Source organism: Gracilinanus agilis, chromosome 4, assembly GCF_016433145.1.
Source record: "Gracilinanus agilis isolate LMUSP501 chromosome 4, AgileGrace, whole genome shotgun sequence".
Lineage (NCBI taxonomy): Eukaryota > Metazoa > Chordata > Mammalia > Didelphimorphia > Didelphidae > Gracilinanus > Gracilinanus agilis.
In genome coordinates, this window is record NC_058133.1 from 143,906,845 (window position 1) to 143,928,616 (window position 21,772).

At 37.1% G+C, this 21,772-nt stretch overlaps 1 protein-coding gene across 1 annotated transcript in view; it reads left to right on the plus strand.

Moving 5' to 3' along the window:
- The first annotated feature begins 649 nt into the window (after positions 1-649).
- Positions 650-21,772, plus strand: part of OPN3 (opsin 3) — a 67,584-nt gene continuing 46,461 nt past the window's right edge. The window contains 2 exon segments of the mRNA XM_044671808.1: positions 650-844; positions 847-1,288. Of these exon segments, the coding sequence (XP_044527743.1) occupies positions 650-844; positions 847-1,288 (637 nt within the window).

Sequence of the window (21,772 nt, forward strand, 5' to 3'; positions counted from 1 at the left end):
GACATGGGATCATTGAATTATCTAAGTTAGAAGGATCCTTAGGGGTTGATCATCTAGTCCAGTCATTTTATTTTACACATTATTAGAAAACTGAAATGAGGAAGACCTCACCTTGTTAGCAATGGCGTCAAAGATGGCCACAATGGTCCTGTAACAACATTTTAAAACATTTCCTTACTTTCCCTATTTGTAAATGGTACATTGGCACCACCACTCCCCCTGCTCCCATTTGTTTGTTTGAATGATGATGGAATGATGAATAAGATTCAGGAAGAAAACTGGTCAGCCTGTTCAGGTGGATCTTATCCAAAGAAAAGCATGACATATGATAGAGACATAGAGGTAGGTGATATAGACAATAAGATGGAAAGAAATATTAGAGTTGACAGATGACAGACAGATGTATAGCCACAGAGAGAGAAAGAAAATTTATTAAGGTCTTACTAAGCATCAGGCACAAAGTAAGACGTGTCCTAACGTTCTCAGGAAGGAGGAAGAAGTGTGTATGGGGGGTTATGCCTGCCACGTTTTTTAAAAGCAGCTTTCTTTTTCCTCCTTTTTCTCTCTTTCTCTCTTCGCGCGCAAACGCGCAACACACGCGCGCACGCACACACACACACACATACACTGATAGAGGTTAGGGTGGGGGATGGGGAGGCTTCCTTGAGCCAGATCTGGGGGAGAGTGGGTTGACTGCCTCTTCTCCCACTCTCATTGGCGCCTCCCGTGGGAGCGGCCCGGTGGCGGCTGCTGCTGCTGTGGCTTCTACTCACTATGGCCCCAGTGCGCTCAGGAGCTGGAGCCCGAGCCGGAACCGCGCCCAGGGTGCTGGTAGCAGCGGGAAGCACGGAGCGCTAAGCACTTGCTCCTAGGACCGTCAGCTTCCTAGCCATGTACTCCGACAACAGTAGCGATGATGGCGGTGGCGGGTACTGGGGCAGCGGCAGAGCAGGAGGAGCCGGCGGCACTGGGGTTACCGGGGAGCCCGGGCCAGAGGGGAGCCCTCGCCAAGCGCCCCTTTTCAGTCCCGGGACCTACGAGCTGCTAGCGTTACTGATCGCCACCATCGGGCTGCTGGGCTTGTGCAACAATTTGCTGGTGCTTGTCCTTTACTACAAGTTCCAGCGGCTCCGCACCCCGACTCACCTCTTCCTGGTGAATATCAGTTTCAGTGACCTGCTCGTGTCCCTCTTTGGAGTCACCTTTACCTTTGTGTCGTGCCTCAGGAGCGGCTGGGTCTGGGACTCGGTGGGCTGCGCATGGGACGGGTTTAGCAACAGCCTCTTCGGTGAGTTGGGATGGAAGGAGAAAACACTCCTCTTTTACATTACAAACTTCCCTTTCCCTCTCTTTGGACCATTTTCTTGTCTCTGATTGCTCGTCAAATCATCCACTTATTCCCTCTCACCTACTTAGCCACACATCACTTTCTTACAGCCCTCATAGAATCGCTCATCCTCTCATTTTCCTTCCCATCTGACCTCAGGCCTCATGACTACAAACAGCTTGCCCTCATTTCACCCAGTCTCTTCGCTTCCCACCCTTCAGCTGACCATGACCTCGTTCATATTTCTCCCTGCCATGGCCCTAATCCCCAGCATCTATATTTCATTCATTCCTAACACTGGTTCTCTCGCTCTTTTTCTGTAAATTTCTCTTGACAATACCTGCAGGCTCTTCAATTCATTTTTTTGCCTTCACATCCCCCTGCTTTTCCCAATACACTTTAAGAGATCCAGTTTTCTCTCTTTGGGAAAAAAAAAGTGAAGGATGTAAATATGTAAGAGATTTTTAAAAATGTGATTTGCATACAAAAGTTTGGGTAGGGGCATGAACCCAAATAGCGATTTCCCCAGAATTAGAAGTAAACTACTGAGATAGCAAGTGATGGATTCATATTGCTTTTTGCCTGTTACAAAATCTCCAAGTGGTTCTTTAGAAATCAGGTTCATTCAGATCTCTTGTTGCCAGCTTTATCTTGGCTACTCTTGTTCTATTTTCTTCCATGTCAGTTTCATATCATTAAAGCCTAAAACGAAATTATAAAGTAATTAGGTGAATGAATCAGATGCCAATGCAGATATGCAGGTAACAGTCCTGTGGAATCCGTGGTCTTCTTCGAAGGAGAACTTGAATGTCAATGCAACAGTTCCTTATACTGTTTAACCTTAAAGAAAATACAAAAAAACAATCTCAAGATTTTATATTTTCAATGAATGAAGGCTTCCTTTCAGTAGAGCTATAAAAGGAATTGCATTTTTTGTGTGCTAAGAGGAACCTCAATATGTATTTTCCAGGTTTTATAGTTCTTTTTCTATCTTCCAGGACAGGTGTCAATATTCTAAAACAGTATTCATAATTCACTACTATTGTTATCATTGCAGGTTGTAGAGAACCAATGCCTGTTATAATAATGGGAAATTATTTTCTTTTATACTAAACAGCCAATACTCAAGTGTATTCAGTAATTCTAGTAATTAGTATATTTAGTAGATATATAGTATATCTAGTATCTATAGTATCTATCTATATAGCTATCTATCCAGATAATCTAGTACATATATATAAAACTAGCCATTGCTAGTTATATTTCATTTGGAAAGCTGAAGAAATACCTTGGAAATCATAGCTTTAATCATATAATTGATTAAATGATTGTAATATCAATGATTGTTTTATTCTTAATAAATTCCAACCAACAATATTGTTTAATATATAAAATAATATTGTTTAATATAATAAAATAATAATGATTTATACAAATAATTAAAACTTGTGAGATTGGTAGCATGTATACAAAGATAGCTATAGACAGATTCCCACATAACTATCAAGCTCTCTTCTTTAGAGTAATTCAAAATACCTGTCAGGCTGTCTTTAGAAATTTAGGGAGTGGTGGTGTAGTTTCTTACAAATGACACCAAAATAGGTGCCTCAAAGCCATGAGCATTTTAGTTGTTATGGAAGTTCCCCCTCCATTTCTCTAACATTTTTGTTCATTTCTAGCCCCAGCTCTGCGGCTGTAATAAAGGGAGCAAGGAAGGCTTCATCAAACATCATCACTTGCTCTTCATTTTTCTTCTTCTTCGGGAATTTAGGGAGCATCTTGGGCCTGGAGTCAGGACTCTTTAGATTTGGCCTCAGGCACTTATTAAGTGTGACCATGGGCAAGGCACTTAACCTGTTTGCCTCAGTTTTCTCAACTGTAGTAATAGCACCTACCTCCCAGGGTTATTGTAAGAATCAAGATAATTATTTAGCATAGGGTCTATTACATAGTAAGTAAGCTCTATATTAGTTAGCTATTCTTCTTCTTCTTCTTCATTTCTCCTAGAACTTCAATAATTCTTCCCCCAACTCAGCTGACTACCCCAGAGTTATAATCAGATATAATGAAAACACAAGACCTAGTTTTACCTTCAGCCTGTTCTGTTTTTAAGGGCACCTGGTTCAAATTTTTTTTTAAACCCTTACTTTCTTTCTACAATTAATACTACATATCCAAGACAGAAAAGTAGTAATGGCCAAGTAACTGGGGTTAAGTGACTTAACCAAGGTCATTGCTAGGAAGTGTCTGAGGTAAGATTTGGACCCAGGATCTCCTATCCCTAGGTCTAACTCTGAATCTTAGCCACCTTACTGCATGGAATCAAGCTTTTGATTGCCACCTTAACCCAAATTTACTTTGGGTAAGGGTGGCGGGGAAGTGGGAGGTTGAGGCAGAAAAGTGAAGAGATTTACCCAAATCCTTGCAGACAAGTCACTGGTGGTTGTGAAACTGAATGAGTTCTCAGCAATAGCTATGGATTTCAGTCTTTGAGACAAAATCTAAGAATTATAACCCTTGTTTGCAGAATGGGATAGGTAGGGTAAGGAAGAAGAATATGGTATATCTACAGTATTAACAGTCATGATAGAGTTCAGCAATGCTAAACTAATATTTAATAATAATAATAATAACAATGTTTATGTAGTGCTTTAATGTTTACAAAGTATTTTACAGGTATGATCTCATTTTGCCCTTACAACAATCCTAGGAGGTGGATGCTATTATGATAGCTATTTTAGAGATGAGGAAACTGAGACAATCTGATGTTAAGGGACTTGTTCTGGGTCACACAGCTAATGTCAGATTGGCTTTGCATTAAAATCTTCCTGACTTCAGGTCTAGTACTCTAGACCAGTGATGGGCAAACTTTTTAAAGAGGGGGCCAAAGTAAAGGAAATGCTCATCTGTCAGTCTGTTTTTAAGGCAATTCTTTCGAAGTTTCATTGTATTGTATTCTACTCATTGTATTCGTCAGACCAGGAATAATGTTGTGCAGCCAGATAGAACATTTCAGGGGGCCACATCTGGCCTGCTGGCTGTAGTTTGCCCATCACTCCTCTAGACATTGCAGCACTGTATAGCAGAAAATCCAATGAAGTGAAAGTCAAGAGATCTTAGTTTTTGTCCCAGATCTACCACTAACTGGCCATTGGACAAAGCCCTTCATCGTCCTGAGTCTCAGTTTCCTCATATTGTAAAATAAGGAGCTTGGGTTATGACTTTACTGTATCCCAAAAGTCTTAGTGCAATTTAAAGTCATTAAATTTACCCTGGGCTTTTGGGATACCTCATATTCTGTGATTCTATGTGATCTCTGGTCGCTTTCAATTCTGTGATTCTATGATACTTTTTTATGACTTTAGATTAGGAGATGCCCATCCAAGAACTTCCTATATTTGGAATCAGAAGACCTGGGTTCAAATCTGGCCTCTAGCATTTGTGCAGCCTTGGATAAGTCATTTAACTTCTCTGGTCCTCAGTTTCCCCATAAGTAAAATGAGGGAGTTTAACTAGATGATCCCATAAGACTCTTCCAGCTTTGAATCTGTGGTCATTAGTTCAATGTTATTATTATTCAAGCTGTAGGCTATACCGTCAATAAATGAACAAATAAACAAACACACACATATTGAGCCCAGACTGATTCATTTTAATCCAAAAGAGCAAGAGCCAGCCTCTGGGTTCCTAAAGCAAAATATTTCAATTCTGGTCATAACCTTAAATTAGATGACATACACATACACAGTGTATATGTATATTGAAATAACAAGTGGGTTTTGGGGATGGGATAGGATGTTACTTAGGCCAGTATCAGAAGAGTAACCTGAGTTTTGGGAAGGATACCCAAGCACAGGGCTGGCAGAGCCAGACACTGAGATGAAACAAACCCACTGAGATGGTTTATAAATTCTAGAATTTCTTACTCTGCTTTTCCATGCCCTTGCCCTCTGCACACACACAACTTTACTTATAATAATATACACTCATATGCTTGCAAGGACATTGTGAATAATCAATTTTGGCAAGTTTAAAATGCTTCATAAGTAAAATTTATTATTATTGTTTTAGGTGATGCTATTAAATTGACCATTTTAACTAAAATGACTAATCAATTTTTTTCCAAAAGCCAATCAATTCAGTATAAATGCCGGTTGAAATGACTGACCGAATTGGCCAATGCTTGTCTGAGTGCTTGTAGAAGTACTTTGTTTTAGCCTGCTTCACTAAGGTTACTATTGACTAACGGGGAGAATCAGATAGCTACTCCCTGATATTGCACTTTTATAGTGATGTAGTGGACGGGAAAGGGGACTCCTATCTATGTCTGATGTACTTAGGGCAAGGCTCATGAACAGATGTGGGAAGCAATTGTTATAGCAATCATCAAAGCCAGGCAGGAAGGCAGCAGCTGTTGCCAGTAACCCTGATGAGAGCACTCACCCCTCTCTTCCTCTCTGGAGCTGCCTTTAGCTAGTTTCTAAATGCAGAGCTAGTCAGATTTCTGGCCCATTGCTCCTAAATTGCCCCACATATGGCACAACCCACTTTGTTGCCAGGAGGTAGAGTAAAAGAACCGGGAGTCCTTTGTTTGAAAGTGTGAGGTAGCCCCAGGAAGTCTTTTACCTTGTGTCTGTGTTTCTGTTCCTCTGTGATTTGGGTAACTCTGATTGGAGTTTTGAGGAGTGATCCATATTGTAAACTTCTGAAAGCATTAAGGCACACAGAGTACACCAAAGAGTTGTGAAGTGATGCTATTGTGTCACAAAGTCGGTGATAGCTTTATCCTTGACAATGCCTTTGGAAGCCTTACTGTCTTGAAGGTGCCTATGTTAAAGGTCAAGGAGTACTGACTACTACAAAGTATGCCCTAATAAATTTTACAAGGGCATGCTCTTCAGCCTGACTGGTACCTCACCCTTTTGCTCCCACAAATTTACAGTTTTTTCTTACAAGATTATTTTCAAATGCTAGTTGTTGAAATGAGATTTGGGAGTAGCTTAAAAAGTGGCCAGTCAATTCAAAATTATTCAAATTAAATGACACATCCATGGTTCTCATTAAGTTAGGAAGATCACAAGAAGTATTTTGGGCAACCATCCTGCCCTGAGGCAAGATCAAACCCAAATAATACAAGCCCAAGAGTTTTCTTATCAAATATTCACTATTCAGAAAAGATACTGTGCCTTCTTTCCATAAGGATGTTGCAAGTGCATGTATGCATAAATCTATATTTCTATGATTATAGATCTTTATATATCTAAGGATCTATAATTTAATTGATGTGAGAACACTCTCCACTAATGCAGATTGCAATATTTCTATGACTTAATAATCCTGGCGTGATATCTCAGGAGAAAAATTCATCACCCTGCAGCTAACTTCTCCAAAGCTAGGTAGCATAGTCCTAGGACAACAGAAAGGAAGTCTATTACTTGGCCTCAGCACCTTTCCATATTGGCCTGTTTTTTTTTTAATCAGACATTGCCTTTTAATTTCAAGTACTGTTTTAAAAATTAAGGTTAGTGATTTTTTTTGTTGTTGTCTCCTAATATGATTTCAGCAGTCTTCTCTTATTTTTAAGAAATTAAAAGAGATGCGAGAAGAATCATAATGATTTGTTTTAGCAAAGGTTTACATTGAAAAAGCAAGTCATGTCCCAACAAACTACAAATTGCTGTTGCATGAAATTACTTTTCTCTTACATTTATAATTGTTTGTGATTGTATTCACTTTTGAATTTTCTTCCAGAGAAAAGTTCCAGTCACAAATGCATGGATAACGTGTTATTACATTTACTCGTATGATAAAACACAGAAATGAAAAACAGTCCAGTTTTTGTATTCTCTAATATGATTAGAGGTATTCTATCATATTTTGTGCTACTGACCTACAAGAACAAAATCATATTATAAAAGGGTAATGTTTGGTAAGCTAGACGCCATGGCTCAGATAATGCTCGAATACAATTTAATATCACAATGGTGGGTTTTATTAAAATAGGTCCCCATCTCAACCAAATCCTAGGTAGAGAGAGATTCACATACATTTCCATAGTGATGGCAATACCATGCTTCCTGACCCCAGTAAGGAAAAGGCTGATGTACATCTCAAGAAAAACTTCATGGATTTCTATCAAAACATCAGACTCTTAAGTTCTATTTCTAACCCCAGGGAGTAAATTGCTGAATTTCGTCATTGGATAAAGCATGCCACATTAACCTACTTCCTAATATACTGACTTCTTAATCTCAGTTATGCATGTGTAACATTGGTTTGCCCATAATACCTCTTTCAGAATGCTCACCACTATTTTTTTTATATCATTCTTTTTCTTCCCATTCCATCCCAGTTTAACCATCATTAAGCATACTCTGCTATTCCCTTTGGGACTTCTACTTTATTGTTAACAAACTTCTGTACAACCTCGAACTTTTCAACACATATTTCTTATACCTCTGCTTTTAAGACACTCCCGTATGATCACACCTATTCCATATAAGTATCTCTAGTTGTGGTCATCTTTTCTTCTATTCTGGATAAATCTGAGGTCCATGAGCACACTTCTTTTATCCTATTTTCTTTTCTAGGCCTCTTTTCCACCACCTCATTTCAATGGTCTGATCTCTTTCGAGATCCAGGCAATCCATTTATGCTACCCTCTTTTTCATCTTTGTAATTCTCATATACCAATTTCCGTATCATTCTCCTAATTTTTATGGTAACTTTAATGCAAGATTTACGGTCTTCTTTTTAACTTCATCCATGCCATCAGGAAATTTCAAATCATGGTGATAGCTCCCTGACAACTGACTACATAATTTATCAACTTCTTTAATTTCAAAGATCTCCATATCATTATTGTCACAAATGAAATTCAGTGAAAGGTAGACTGAAGCAAGTCCTCTGGGAGCAAGATAACAATTTATTAACAGAGACATTATGTGTCAATAGAATGGGCAAATGGCTGCCTCATTCTACCAAAAGACTACCAAAAAGAACAATAGCTACCCTTTTATAGTTTGGGGGAATATAGAAGAAAGAACAGAACAAGGTAGGAGAGTAAATAATACAATTGGTTTTAGGGTTGGTGACATCACGGAGTTAAAGACAGAATGACTGGTTACATAGCTAAGACTCCAGGGACAATATGATTGACTAGAAGTTGAAAATGAGGGTCTAGTAACAATCTCCTTCTTTCTTCCTGTGAATAAGAAGGGTTTATTGTTTGACTCTAAAACTCAAACCTTCAGAGTTAGAGATAGTGGGCTAGCCTTCTATGGACAGCAAACCAGACATCCTTAAAGGATGGTTTGGTGCCATAATGATATTAGACTGGAATCCCTGATGTCCACCTGCACCCCCTGAGGACAATAGATTTTTTTGAGGGAAGAACAGAACAATGATTACAAGAGAACTGGATTTCCAAACTTACCTTATTACCAGACAGCTAAATTTCTGCACTAAGTTCAAAGACCAAAACAATGATTTGGGCAGTTACAAGAACAAATAAATTAACTGTAAATTGGACTAATGTAGAATACTGACACAGAATAATCTTCTCAATACCATATTTCAGCCACAAAGCAAAATAGTCATGACTTGGACTTAGCTATCTTTCAGAATTGTGTTATCTCCAAGATCTAGATCTTTGGAATTCTATCCAACTACAATCTCTACCTCTCCCTTTTCTATGTACTAAATGTACTAAAGTTACATTTCCTCTTGATTTTGATCTTGGGTCCATCTTCCTGACAATCCACAGGCTTAACTTGTATTCATTCTGAGCTTGGATACCATGAAGTTTCTTTTTTTATGATTTACAAATATTTTTATTCCCAATATGCCAATAATGTCTGACAATTATATGGTTCCTTCAGATTTGCAAAGAGTTTTACCTATATAATCTGTTAGGATTTTTGCAAGCAACTTTCTGAGGGATCTACTAATAGCAGATCTATCACCATTTAACAGAAAACAAAACTGAGGCTTGTAGGGGTTAAGTTACATGGCCAGATTCTTATATATTTAGTTCAGTGTTACAGTCAATATTCAAATTAAATTTTCTTTCCATAACGCTATTACCATGCTATTTCTCATGTACTAGGAAGCTGTTCTTTGAACTCTTTGAGGGCAGATTCCATTTTTCCCCTTTTTTTTTTTTGCTTTTCCTTAGTATTTCTTTTTAAAAATATTTTTCTTTAATTTTCAAATATTTATTTTCAAATATTTTTCCAGGGTTACATAGAATTTGTTCAGCCATTCCTCAATCAAGGGACATTCCCTCATTTTTCAATTTTTTGCCACCACAAAGAGTATGGCTATGAATATTTTTGTACAACCATTTTTTATTATCTCTTTGGGGTACAAACCTAGTGGTGATATTTCTGGATCAAAGAGCATGCATTCTTTTAAAGCCCTTTTGGTATAATTCCAAATTGCCTTCCAGAATGGTTGGATAAATTCACAACTCTACCAGCAATGCATTAGTGTCCCAATTTTGCCACACCCCCTCCAAAATTTATTATTCTCCTTTACTGTGATATTGGCCAATCTGCTAGGTGTGAGGTGGTACCTCAGAGCTGTTTAAAAAAAATAATTTATTTAGAATATTTTTCCATGGTTACATGATTTATGATTTTTTCCTCCTCTCTTCTGTCCCCTCTCCTAGAGCTGACAAGCAATTCTACTGGGTTATACATGTATCATTGTTCAAAACCTATTTCCATTTCATTCATATTTGCAATAGAGTGATCTTTTTAATGACAAAACTCCAATCATATTCCCCTCAAACTATGTGATCGATCATATATTGTGTTTTTTTTCTGCATTTCTGCTCCCACAGTTCTTTCTCTGGATATGGATAGCTTTCTTTCTTATAAATTCCTCTAGATTGTCCTGGATCATTGCATTGCTGCTAGTAGAGAAGTCTATTGCATTCTATTGTGCCACAGTATATCAGTCTCTGTGTACAATGTTCTCCTGGTTCTGCTCCTTTTGCTCTGCATCAATTCTTGGAGGTCTTTCCAGTTCACATAGAAATCCTCCAGTTCATTATTCCTTTTTGCACGATAGTATTCCATCACCATCAGATGCCACAATTTGTTCAGCCATTCCCCAATCGATGGACACTCCCCTCATTTTCCAATTTTTTTGCCACCACAAAGAGCATGGCTATAAATATTTTTGTAAAAGTATTTTTCCTTATTATCTCTTTGGGGTACAAACCCAGCAGTGATATGGCTGGATCAAAAGGCACGTATTCTTTTAAAGCCCTTTGGACATAATTCCAAATTGCCTTCCAGAATGGTTGGATTAATTCACAACTCCACCAGCAGTGGTGTCCCAATTTTGCCGTATCCCCTCCAACATTTATCACTTTCCTTTGCTACCATATTGGGCAATCTGCTAGGTGTAAGGTGGTACCTCAGAGTTGTTTTGATTTGCATTTCTCTAATCAGGAGGAATTTAGAACAGTTTTTCAAGTGATTATTCATAGTTTTGATTTCATCATCTGATACCATGAAATTTCAAAGTTTTGCTAGCTTCTGCCCTATAATACTTTATCCCTATGTTCTCAACTTGTAAATTCTAGACCCTGGATAACTTCTATCATCTAATTTCTCCACCCTCAAGAGCTCTGAGTTTTACTGGGGAAAGTCATGAAATTTAATTGATTTCACTCACCATAAATCAATGATAAATAACCTCAGTTGGGCCCTTGTTAATTTCTTAACAATCTTCCTACAACACCTGTAACTATTCCTTATCTCATTGTCCTGTACTATTGTACCAAACATTTTTTTCTCTCTTTGCTGTACAGCTATACTTAACAGCTAATCATGTATCACGTAGTCTGCAACTTTAAGGTTTAGATTGAGAACATCCACTGTGAATTCCCTCAGTTCCTCTCCTTTGTTCTTCAACCCTTCTCAGTACCATTTCCCTTCCTTTTCTCCAGGTACTGAAGAAGAGTTATAGTTACTCCCTAAAGCTTACCCCTTTAACCAGTCCTTCCTCCCATTCTTTCCTGCTTTCTTCAGAACTTTGCTCCAATAATCACTCCTCTCAGGCATGAATCTTCAATGTTTCCCTTGCCATTGACACCTTCCTATCTGCCTACACACTTGTTCTTATATCCTCAGTTTTAAAATAAGCATTATTATAAAATAAAATAAACCTCTTCTTCCTGATCCATCTACTGTTTCTTTACTAACACTTGCCTCCTCTTTTTTACCCATTAAATTCCTACTGAGACTCTAAAGCCAAATGCAAATAATACTTCTTCCAGGGTGTCCTCACTTATGTCTCCATTTGGGGATCACTTTCCCACTCAGACCTCACATGGACCTTTATGACACATTGTAGATTATAGCTGTCTGGGTTAGTGCTTTGGTGTTTTGTCCCCTACTAAACTGTAAGTCCACCTGAATCATACTGTGGTATTTCAGCGTGGCACTGAAGTCTCCCAGGGTCTCAAAAGCTTTATCTGAAAAGTTCAGGCCCTGGCAGATATTTCTAACCTAGAAAAGCTTAGTGATTGATTGTAGGACCAGCCAACTTAAATTCAGAGAGGCTCATCACCAGTCTGCCGCAGTGATACATTTTTTGGTTACAGACATTCTTAAAGCTTATCTACTAAGTTGTAGAGGAATTGCAGTCTGCATTGGTGGCAGGAGTACCCACATTGATGAGATCCTACAGATCCTTGAAAAACAAGGAAGTTTCTAGGTTGATGTTTTCCATCTCGTAGGTTGTCAGCTGTTTAAAGACTAGAACAATTTCTTATAAAACTTTGAACCTCTCTGTCACCTAGCACAGTTCTTTCTGTTATAGTGTTGCCTTTTATTTTTCTTGCTTTGTCTTCTGACCCCATAGAGTCAGTTAGATGTGGATCTGGAGCCAGGAAGACTTGAATTCAGATGTGACCTCAGACAATTTTTAGCTGTGTAGCTCTGTTAGGCAAAATCACTTAAATTCTGTCTGACTCAGTTTCCTTTGCTGTTAAAAGGGATAATGATAGCACTTGCCTTCCAGGGTTATTGTGAGGATTAAATGAGACAATATTTATAAAGTGCTTAGCACAGTGATTAGCATGTAGTAGGCATTTGATAAATGTTTTCTTCCTTCCCTCTTTCCTTTCTTCCTATCCCAGTGACAGTGGTGCTATCCTGAACTGTCCTCCCCCACACACATATTCCCTTTTTTCCTTTTACTGTCTTTTGACATATGTTTTTTTTTAAGCCTTACCTTCCATCTTAGAATCAATACTATGTATTGGTTCTAAGGCAGAAGAGCGGTAAGGGCTAGGCAATGGGAGTTAAGTGACTTGCCCAGGGTCACACAGCTAGGAAGTGTCTGAGGCCAGATTTGAACCCAGGACTTCCCATCTCTAGGCCTGGCTCTCTATCCACTGAGCCACCCAGCTGCCTTCTTTTTTGACATTTTTGAACCAAACATATCAATGGGATCAGATACAACTTGCCTGAAACAGAGTTTATTATCTCTCCTTTGGAACTTACCTAGATTCTGACCTTTCACATTTCTATTTTTTCTAGTCACCCACTTTTGCAACCCTTGACTCCTCATTCTCACTCATGCCTTATTGATAGCCAGTCAATTGCCAAATTTTTTTATTTTCTACTTCCACAGTATCTCCCACATCAGTCCCTTTTTCTCCACTCACATAACCACCATCTTAACAGAGGCCCTTTTCACCTCTCTCCTGTTCTATTGAAGTGGTAAGATCATTGCTTTTCTTGCTTCAGGTATCATCCTACTTCAGTTCATCTACAACAACAACAGAGACCAAAGGGATATTCTTAAAGCAGAGATCTTACGATGGTACTCCTGTACTCAAAAAATTCCAGTGGCTCCTTAGGACTTCAAAGAGTCAATAAAAACTCCTCCGGCATTTAAGGCTTCTCATAAACTGGCACCAACCTACTTTTTCAGCCTTATTTGACATTAGCCCACTTCACAATAAAATCCAGCCAAACAGGCCTTCTCACCATACCTTATACACACCACTCCAGTCCCTTCTCCATTCATTTTCACTTAACACAGTGTCTGGTACATAGCAGGCACTTAATGAGTGCTTATTGAAAGATTGAAATATTTATTGATTGCTGGTTCTCCATGCCAGGAATGTACTCCCTCCTTAGCTCTGCCTCTTAGAATCCCTAATTTCCTTTCAGGCTTAGCTTAAAGGCCACTTTCTAAATGAAGCTGCTCCTTATTCTTCCCCCTGCCCCTCAACTATATCCAAAATTACTTTGTATTTTTTTTCATGGATTTTGTATGTACTTCTTTATATACATTATCTTCCCAAACTGGATTATAAATTCTTTAAGTACAAAGAGTATTTTGCTTTTGATTCTTATCCCCAGTCTAGCACAATGCTTGGCACATCACAGATGTTTAATAATTCTTTGTGGATCATTTACCCTACTTCCACACTCAGGCCCAATTTGTATTTCCTTTCTCTTAGCTTCTTACTGAAAAGCCAGGCAGGCCCTTTCCTTTCTTGGATACAGAGTAAAACCTTATAATCTCAGTTCTATCACAACACTCTTTTCAACTATTGGCCCAGAGAACTTTTTTCACCATTTGGAGTCATAATAATACCTATATTAATTGTTGATTGCCTGATTCATTGCACCCACTTCTCATCTAGGATCATCTTACAATCTATAGTTACTTTTGGAAATGGTTGGCTTTTTGTTGTTGTTGTTGTTTTTAAACTATAAATCTGCTCTCAGAAAAGAAACATTTTATATTCTTTAAAAACATGTTATCTAAGTGAGTTAGAAGCTACTTTTATTATTCTCTTTGGATGTCCAGTTACTGTCTTTGTTGATACTTTATTGATAACTGTTACACAATCAGTTATAAAAATATCATTAAACATGACCCATTTTCTTAATTCCATGAATTCAATTTTGTTGTTGCATATTTTTAATAATTCTTTACTTAGTAAGCTTAAATAGCCTCCTAATGCCTTTGGAATCAAATACATAGTCTTCCGCTCGGCATTTAATGCCCTTCATAATCTTGTTCCAACCTGGCTTTCTAGTCTGATTTCACATTACCATCCCCTCATCTCTGTGCCATTGCTATTTCAGCCAACATGACCTACTTTTCTCTCTCAGTATATAACATTCTTATAACATTCTATTTTCCTCCCCACCTTTACACTTACTCTATATCCACCATGCTTGGAACGCTCTTTCTCTTTTAACCATTAAAATCCCCTGCACCCTTCTAAGTTCAACTGAAATGTCATCACCTACACAAGGTCTTTTCTGATTTCCTCCCTGAACTTAACATTTTTCCTCTACCCTAAAATTACCCTACACTGATGTTGTATACATTTTGTATTTTTTCTTTTAATTTGTGTCTCTTGACACAATAGAAAATAAATTCTTGGAGACTGGTATGTCATTGTGACTCAGGTGTCTTACATGGTAGCTAGAGCATAGTAGGATCTTAATAATTGTTTATTGAATTGAAAGAAAATGAATGAAGGCCCTATAATTAGGAGCTCAGCTCACAGGAAGTAAAGGTTTCATGCATTTAGCATTCTTTTTGTTCAAAGGCCATCAAGAGTTTGATAAAATCTCAGATTATTTTCCAGATCTTTGCCACTATCATTAGCACTAATACTTTCCTGGATTTTCTAGGTTCTTTGAGACTGAGGCTATATACATCATCCCCCTCCCCGCCAAATCAATAGAAAAATGAATTAAAAAGTGGAAGGGGGAAGATATCAGATAATCACCTATTTTTGTTTTTGTTTTACAATATAACTAATTTAGAATGATTGTCTCATTGAACTGACTCTATTGACTGAATGCTTTCGATTCTTGTGAATGCAGTGAAGTCTAATTTAAGTGTTAACATAAAAATAAGAAATATAATTGTTAAAACAAGAAATAAAATATAAATTGTCAAAAATAGGAAATATAAAAAAATGAATCTGATTGTTAAAATAGTTGATTTTGCATATATATAATGTATATATGTATATACACACACACACACATATATATATATATATTTATTTGTTCTGTATCAGTTTAACCCTGGAATTTTACAAAACTAACTTGCAAAATGATTCACCAGCTTAAGATGTAGGAGTTAATTGAAATGAATTGAGTTTTGTCAAGAGTGGCTTCTATTATAAAAAGGGTCAGTTAACATGTGTTAAGCAGCTCAGAAAAAAGCCCAAATTAGAGACTCATTTGAGGGGAAAACTCAGAAAAAGAGTTTGGTATCCTAGAAATATGCTGCTCTAGAGAAAAGTTCAGAGGAGGAGGAGGAGAAGTTGGGGGAGGAAGAGAATGCCTGGAACAGAGTTAAGGACTGCAACAGGGAAATCTGCCCCCAAATAAAATTTTCTCTTTAAAAGGAGAACTATTTCAGGTTAATCATTCCATGAACTTAAAGGAGAAGGCGGGCCCTTCTCAACCCTGGGGAGAAGGATTCTGAAGGAGGTCCTTCATCACTAGATGTCTTCAAGCTGAGATCAGATTATCAATTGTTAGGAATATTTTAAAGAGGATTCCGGTTCAGGTACTGGTTAGACCCAATGACAATTAGTCCCCTTCCAACTCTGAGGGTCAATAATCTCCATTTTGCAGATGAAAAAACTGAAGGCCAGAAGAGTTCAAAGATTTGCCTAGCCTCACCCAGCCAGTTAATGACTTGGCTGAAATTAAACTCACTTTTTCTCAAAGTTTAATGCTTTTTCCACCATGCTAAAGTACCCCTCTAACATAAAGGATGTAATCAAAGGATACTATCATTGGGAACTAACCATGGTAGGAACACTATAGGAGGCATAGAAATGTTTCAAGATGGCAGACGAGGGAGGGACTATCATAGAAATTTATCATAAGCTACTAACCAAAAAGATATCATGAAACAAAATGTGAATGGGGAAGTCAAAAGGAAGAAGGAAGAAAAGAAAGTGCATAGTTTTAGGAGAAATGGGAGTAGCAGCCCAAATTGTGGTCAAACAGGGAGGGTAGAGATGAGGACTCAGGAGGTAAGGGAAGGCTCAGAGGGAAGGGACTTGCCAGAGATTGGATCTGGGGTGTGTGGAGGCTAAAAAGATGCCCTTCCCTCCATTATCTTAAAACAATGTCAAGGCATTTCATGATGGGAACATCTTAAAAGTACTAAATCAGATTTACCTATTTTAGTATAAACCTTTATATATAGTATGTGTGTGTATAGTACATACCTTTGAGTTTAAATGGTTAAAGGTAGTTTTATTTATTTTTAGGAACTGAGCTCTGGATTATGCATGTCATTCATTAAATATGTATTTGACCATCTGCCAACCAAATTTCTTTCTTTAGCTCATAGTTATATCATTCTTCAATGTTTACAAAGCTTTTTACATGCATTATCTAATTTCTGCCTCACAGTAGACCAAGGAGGCATGTACTGTTATGACGCCCCATTTTACAGATGGAAAGTTGATGTTGAGAGAAATCCCATGATTTGCTTTGCAAATCACACAACTAGCAAGTGTCTGAGGTACAATTCAGACCTATAGTGTTCCTGACTCCAGGCCTATCCTAATTTTTTACCCACTCTTGTCAGGTTGCCTCATGGTTGGCTGATACCTTAAACTCCTTGAAATGGAATTGCCTTTTATTCTACAAATAGAGATGAGGTTTAAATGACAAAAATTCAAGAAGAGTTGAAAGGGACCTTTGAAGTAATCTCATATTACCCTTACCTAAAATGATCATTACTTATATAGCATCTCCAATAAAGGGGTCAGGCATTGGAATCCAGTTTCTGACCTGAATTTTAGAGATCTCTAATTGTTAGTACTTCTTCACATTAAGTCAAAATCTGGTTCTAGCTGTTAATCTCAGTTCTCATTTTGGGACTTAAATAGAATAAATCTACTCCTTCTTCCTTTGAATAGTTCTTCAAATATTTGTTAATAGTTATGAGAGAGGGAATCCATACAGACAATTTTCTTTTTTCCAGGCTAAATATTACCAACTCCTTCTAGTGGGAAATGTTGGTTAAATTTACCCAAGGATTGATATTTGATATTCATTCACACTAAAATGTAATGGGTCAATCCACCAACAAATGTAAATCAAATCAAATCTTACTTTTTTGATGGGGATGGAGGAGGCATGACAAAGCTATAGGCACTGAGGGCACGAAGGAGGTGGAGGAATGGAGTAGGACTAGAACAGCAAAGAAAATGTCAGTAAAATTTGAAGATAAGCTTCGGAGCTTTATAGTTTTGTCCAGTGTCAACACTATTTACCAGAGACAAATAGAAGCCATATTCCAGACTATTTTCTATCTGGATTATAAATAAAGACAGTCATACTCGACACTTATGAGTAAAGTAAAAAAAAACCCAACCTTTTATTGTTTGTTTCAATGTTGTCATTTTATTATGGATGACAGAGAAAGCTGTTCAGTTATACAACAGATTATTTCCCAGATGGTATGTTAATTGAAGTATCACTTTATATTTCACCTTTATCCTTTGTTTTCTGCCTACACACATATAAGAAATCTCTCTTTGTGGGAACATGATTGATTGGTGGCATCTCCAGTTACAAAGTTCCCTGCTTAGACTGCCCTGTAGGACTATAGCCAATGGGTTCAATTGAAAGCATCCTTCTAAATACTATGGACATGTGGTTATTGTATTAACCTTACTGAGGTTTGGCAATATTTCAAGGGATTTAAACCTTATAAGAAAATCTCATCACCAATTCTCAAATGAATCCATGATTTTGTCAATGCAAATCCAGTGGAATGGATTGAAACCATTCATGTTTGCCCATTCTTTGCGATTTTTGTCATGGCATAAGGAAGGAAACTTATAGGTTATGTAATTCATCACCTTCATTTTACAGATGAAGAAAAACGAGATTAAGAGAAGTCAAATGCCTGATCCAAGATTACACAGTCAGTAACTGAAAGAGCTGGACCCTTGAATATAAGTCCTCTACCTCCAGAGTCCTCCATGTTTTCACTACACTGGACTGAGCTCCCATAAATATGCCACTAGAGGGCATAACACTATATACATGCTTCACTATCCTGATTTTATATTTAAGGCAAGGTAACATGGTGGACTGTGTATGGGACTGGGAGTCAAGAAGATCTGAACTCAAATTCTGCTTCAGACACTTACTGGCTGTGTGACTCTGAGCAAGTCATTTGACTTTTCTCAGTGCCTGGGTATGATAATAGCACTTCTCTCATAGGGTTGTTGTGAAGGTCAAATGAGATAACCTATAAAAAGCACTTGCATACCTTAAAGTACTATATCAATATTATTATTACTAATTATTATTCTTTTTAGTGAGTTACTCAAAGCCCCACAACTAATGAAGAGCAGAGCTAGTCCTCAAATCCAGAATTCTGTCTCCAGATCCAATTTTTTTCCCATTCTGCTACAAGTTTCTTCTGAAACAATGAAACACATAGATTGTTTAAGAAATGAACAAAGAATTCAATTGTGTAAAAATCTCAAAAAGTACATTTAAATTACTATGTCAAAAAATGCAAATATTAGTGGGTGGAAGTTTTATGTGGGAACATTTTTAATGGATTATCTCTCCTTTTTGCTATTTCCACATCTGAAGAAAAACATTACTATAACATATATACATAAATATATACACACACACACACATATGCCATAGCTCATTTTTTAAAAAGGCTGGTGAGTCATTCCTTTTATTAGTCCCCATTCCCTGTGATTTAGTTTCCCATGGTCTTGGATATCTGGCATTTTTCAGGCATTAAATATGTATCTAACCGTCAACAGCACCCTGAAGGCCTAGTAACATTAATTAAAAATAAGCATATGTCAAAGGAAGAATAAGATAGGGCTGGGCCTCTTTGATGCATGATTATTTAGAAGTGCAGAATGAAAATATATATGTGTTTTTTTTTCCTATGGAGGAAGAGAATAAATTTGTAGGTGATATTTTGAAAGAAATATGAATGCAGAGGAGACAATAATAGAGACTTTGCTGGACACTTTAAAAAATAGATGATTGTTCCTGGGAGTTATATTCCTATTTGTGTTTCACTTTTTATTTATTTTTCCCTTAAGTTCACCATTCATATTTAACATTATTCCTTAGGGAAAAAAATCCAATGTAAAGAAAATGGGTTGCAAAATTGGAACCAAAGAAAAATCAAAGGAAACTTCACTCCTTTGTAGCACTGGCTTCTCTTCCCTTTTCACATGTGTATTGATTGTGTCAGTGGCAAAAAAAGAGACAGAGGGTGCTAAGAATCAATTTTTAGATCATCTTCTATTCACTTAACTAGTGATGCTCTAGATCTTTGTCTAAGGAACAACAAATAGTCATACTACTTGAGGAATGAAGTCATGACATTGTCGCTATAAACAAAACCAGACAAAAGGAAGTTATAGTTAAGTGGAAGGATGACTCAGATTCTTTTTAGAGACGCAGACATGGGAATGGGCACGTTGACTTTATTAAGAGCCCAAAGGCAATGAGAAAACCATTTCATGAGATGTTTGTTCCTCTCATATTGCAGAGCTCATGAAAAATGTTGGCAAGAAGACTTCTATGAAAATAATTATAGCCCATGCACCAATATCTTAAAAAGAGAGAGAGAGACAGAGAGACACAGAAACAAAGAGGCAGAGAGAGGAGAGAGACAGAGGGCGAGAGAGATAAAGAGGTAAAGATGGAGCAGCAGCAAAGAGTAGAAAGAACACTGGGCTCATAGTCACAGCCCTAGGTTTGAGAACTGGCTCTGTTCTTTACTGAGTGTGGGGCCTTGAGTAACTGTATAATAATATTAAATTATTATTATTTTTATTGAAAGAGTCAGAGAGAGATCTTATGATGATAAGACTCTACGAATTAAATTGAATTTAGTGTAAAGCTTGAACAAAGTAAGGATGGGGGAAAGCATTTTGAAAAATATAGTTTAAGAATAAGGAATGAAAGAGGCCAAACACAAGCCTTATACCTATATATCATTAATACTTAAAAAAAGAATTGGAAAGAGCTGGCCATCTTAAACATCACAAAATGAAATTGATGACAGTTTAATAGACAGGAAATAGACCTCATATGGAAATATGGGAATAATTCTTGAAACAACTGTATGAAAACAAACCAGCAATTTAGAACCAAGATAAAAATAAATACAGAGTTAGAAGAATAAAAATGAGAAAACATGGCATATAATAATTCTCACTAGATATACTTAAATATAGATGGAAGAAAGGATGGCAATACTACTTATAATTTCATGTAGAATTTTTACTGATGTAAATAAATGACCATAAAAAGGGCACTAAAACCATATTAGTCGACAAACATTTGACATAGTTGGCAAATGGAGAGATATGGAAGCCAAAGACAAGACAGGTTTAGAGGATAAACTCATTTGTAAAATCTTATGAGGAGAGTTGTGTCACCTTATTAAGTAGTGAAAAGTGGAAGGGTCTAAAGAAAAGAAAGCTTTGCATGAGTCTAATGAGGAAATAGTCTAAAGAAAGCTTTGCATGAGATCTCACTAAACAAAGGCATCCCAGAGGCATGTGAGGGGAAAGCAAGAAGGAGAACAACAAACAGAAGACCTAAAATATTTTTGTAAAAAACTCTTTTCACCAGTGAGAATAGAGGGGGTCACCACATACCACCATCTTATCTTGGCTGTGCTTCCGAAAGAAGGTAGAAATTGGGAAAAGCAGCTAGAGAAAACAAGTATTCAGAGGAGATCTTTGCCAGGGGTGACACAATTTTGAGAGTGTTGAAGATTAAATTCTCAAAATATCTCAAAGAGAGAATGATAAAGGCCCCGTAGCCCAACTCCTTTGTTTTACAAATGAGGAAATTGATAACCAGAGAAATTAAGTGATTTACTTAAAGTCATACAGGTAGTAAATGTCAGGGGTATGATTTGAACTCAGACTCATGATTCCATTGTTGGTGCTATTAATTTTTCAGGAAAGTTAATTTTTAAGCAAAGTTATTTCCAATTCTGTTTTTCTCTCCTTTGCTTTTTTTGTCTATAATTAGAGTTTGGATTAATATTTTCGATATAATTTTTTCAAAATTAGAGGGATGGGTTAAAATATATAGCTTTGACATTAAAAAAGACTTTAGTGTGTCATATAGCCAGATTTAATTTAGTTCATCGTTTATTTCTTGCCTACATTTCTTTGAAATAGTGGTTCTTCCACATCAAGAATGCATCCCCTTTCTCACTTCTGCCTCATAGAATCCCTTGCTTCCTTCAAAGTAGAGATCAGTTTCTACCTCCTGTGCTAGGCCTTTCTCAAATCCAACTAATTATTAGCATTCTCTCTTGAATTTACTTTTTATTTATTTGTGTCTGTACATGTATTTCCCATCCTTTTATTTGCAAATAGGCATATTGTTTTTGTATCCC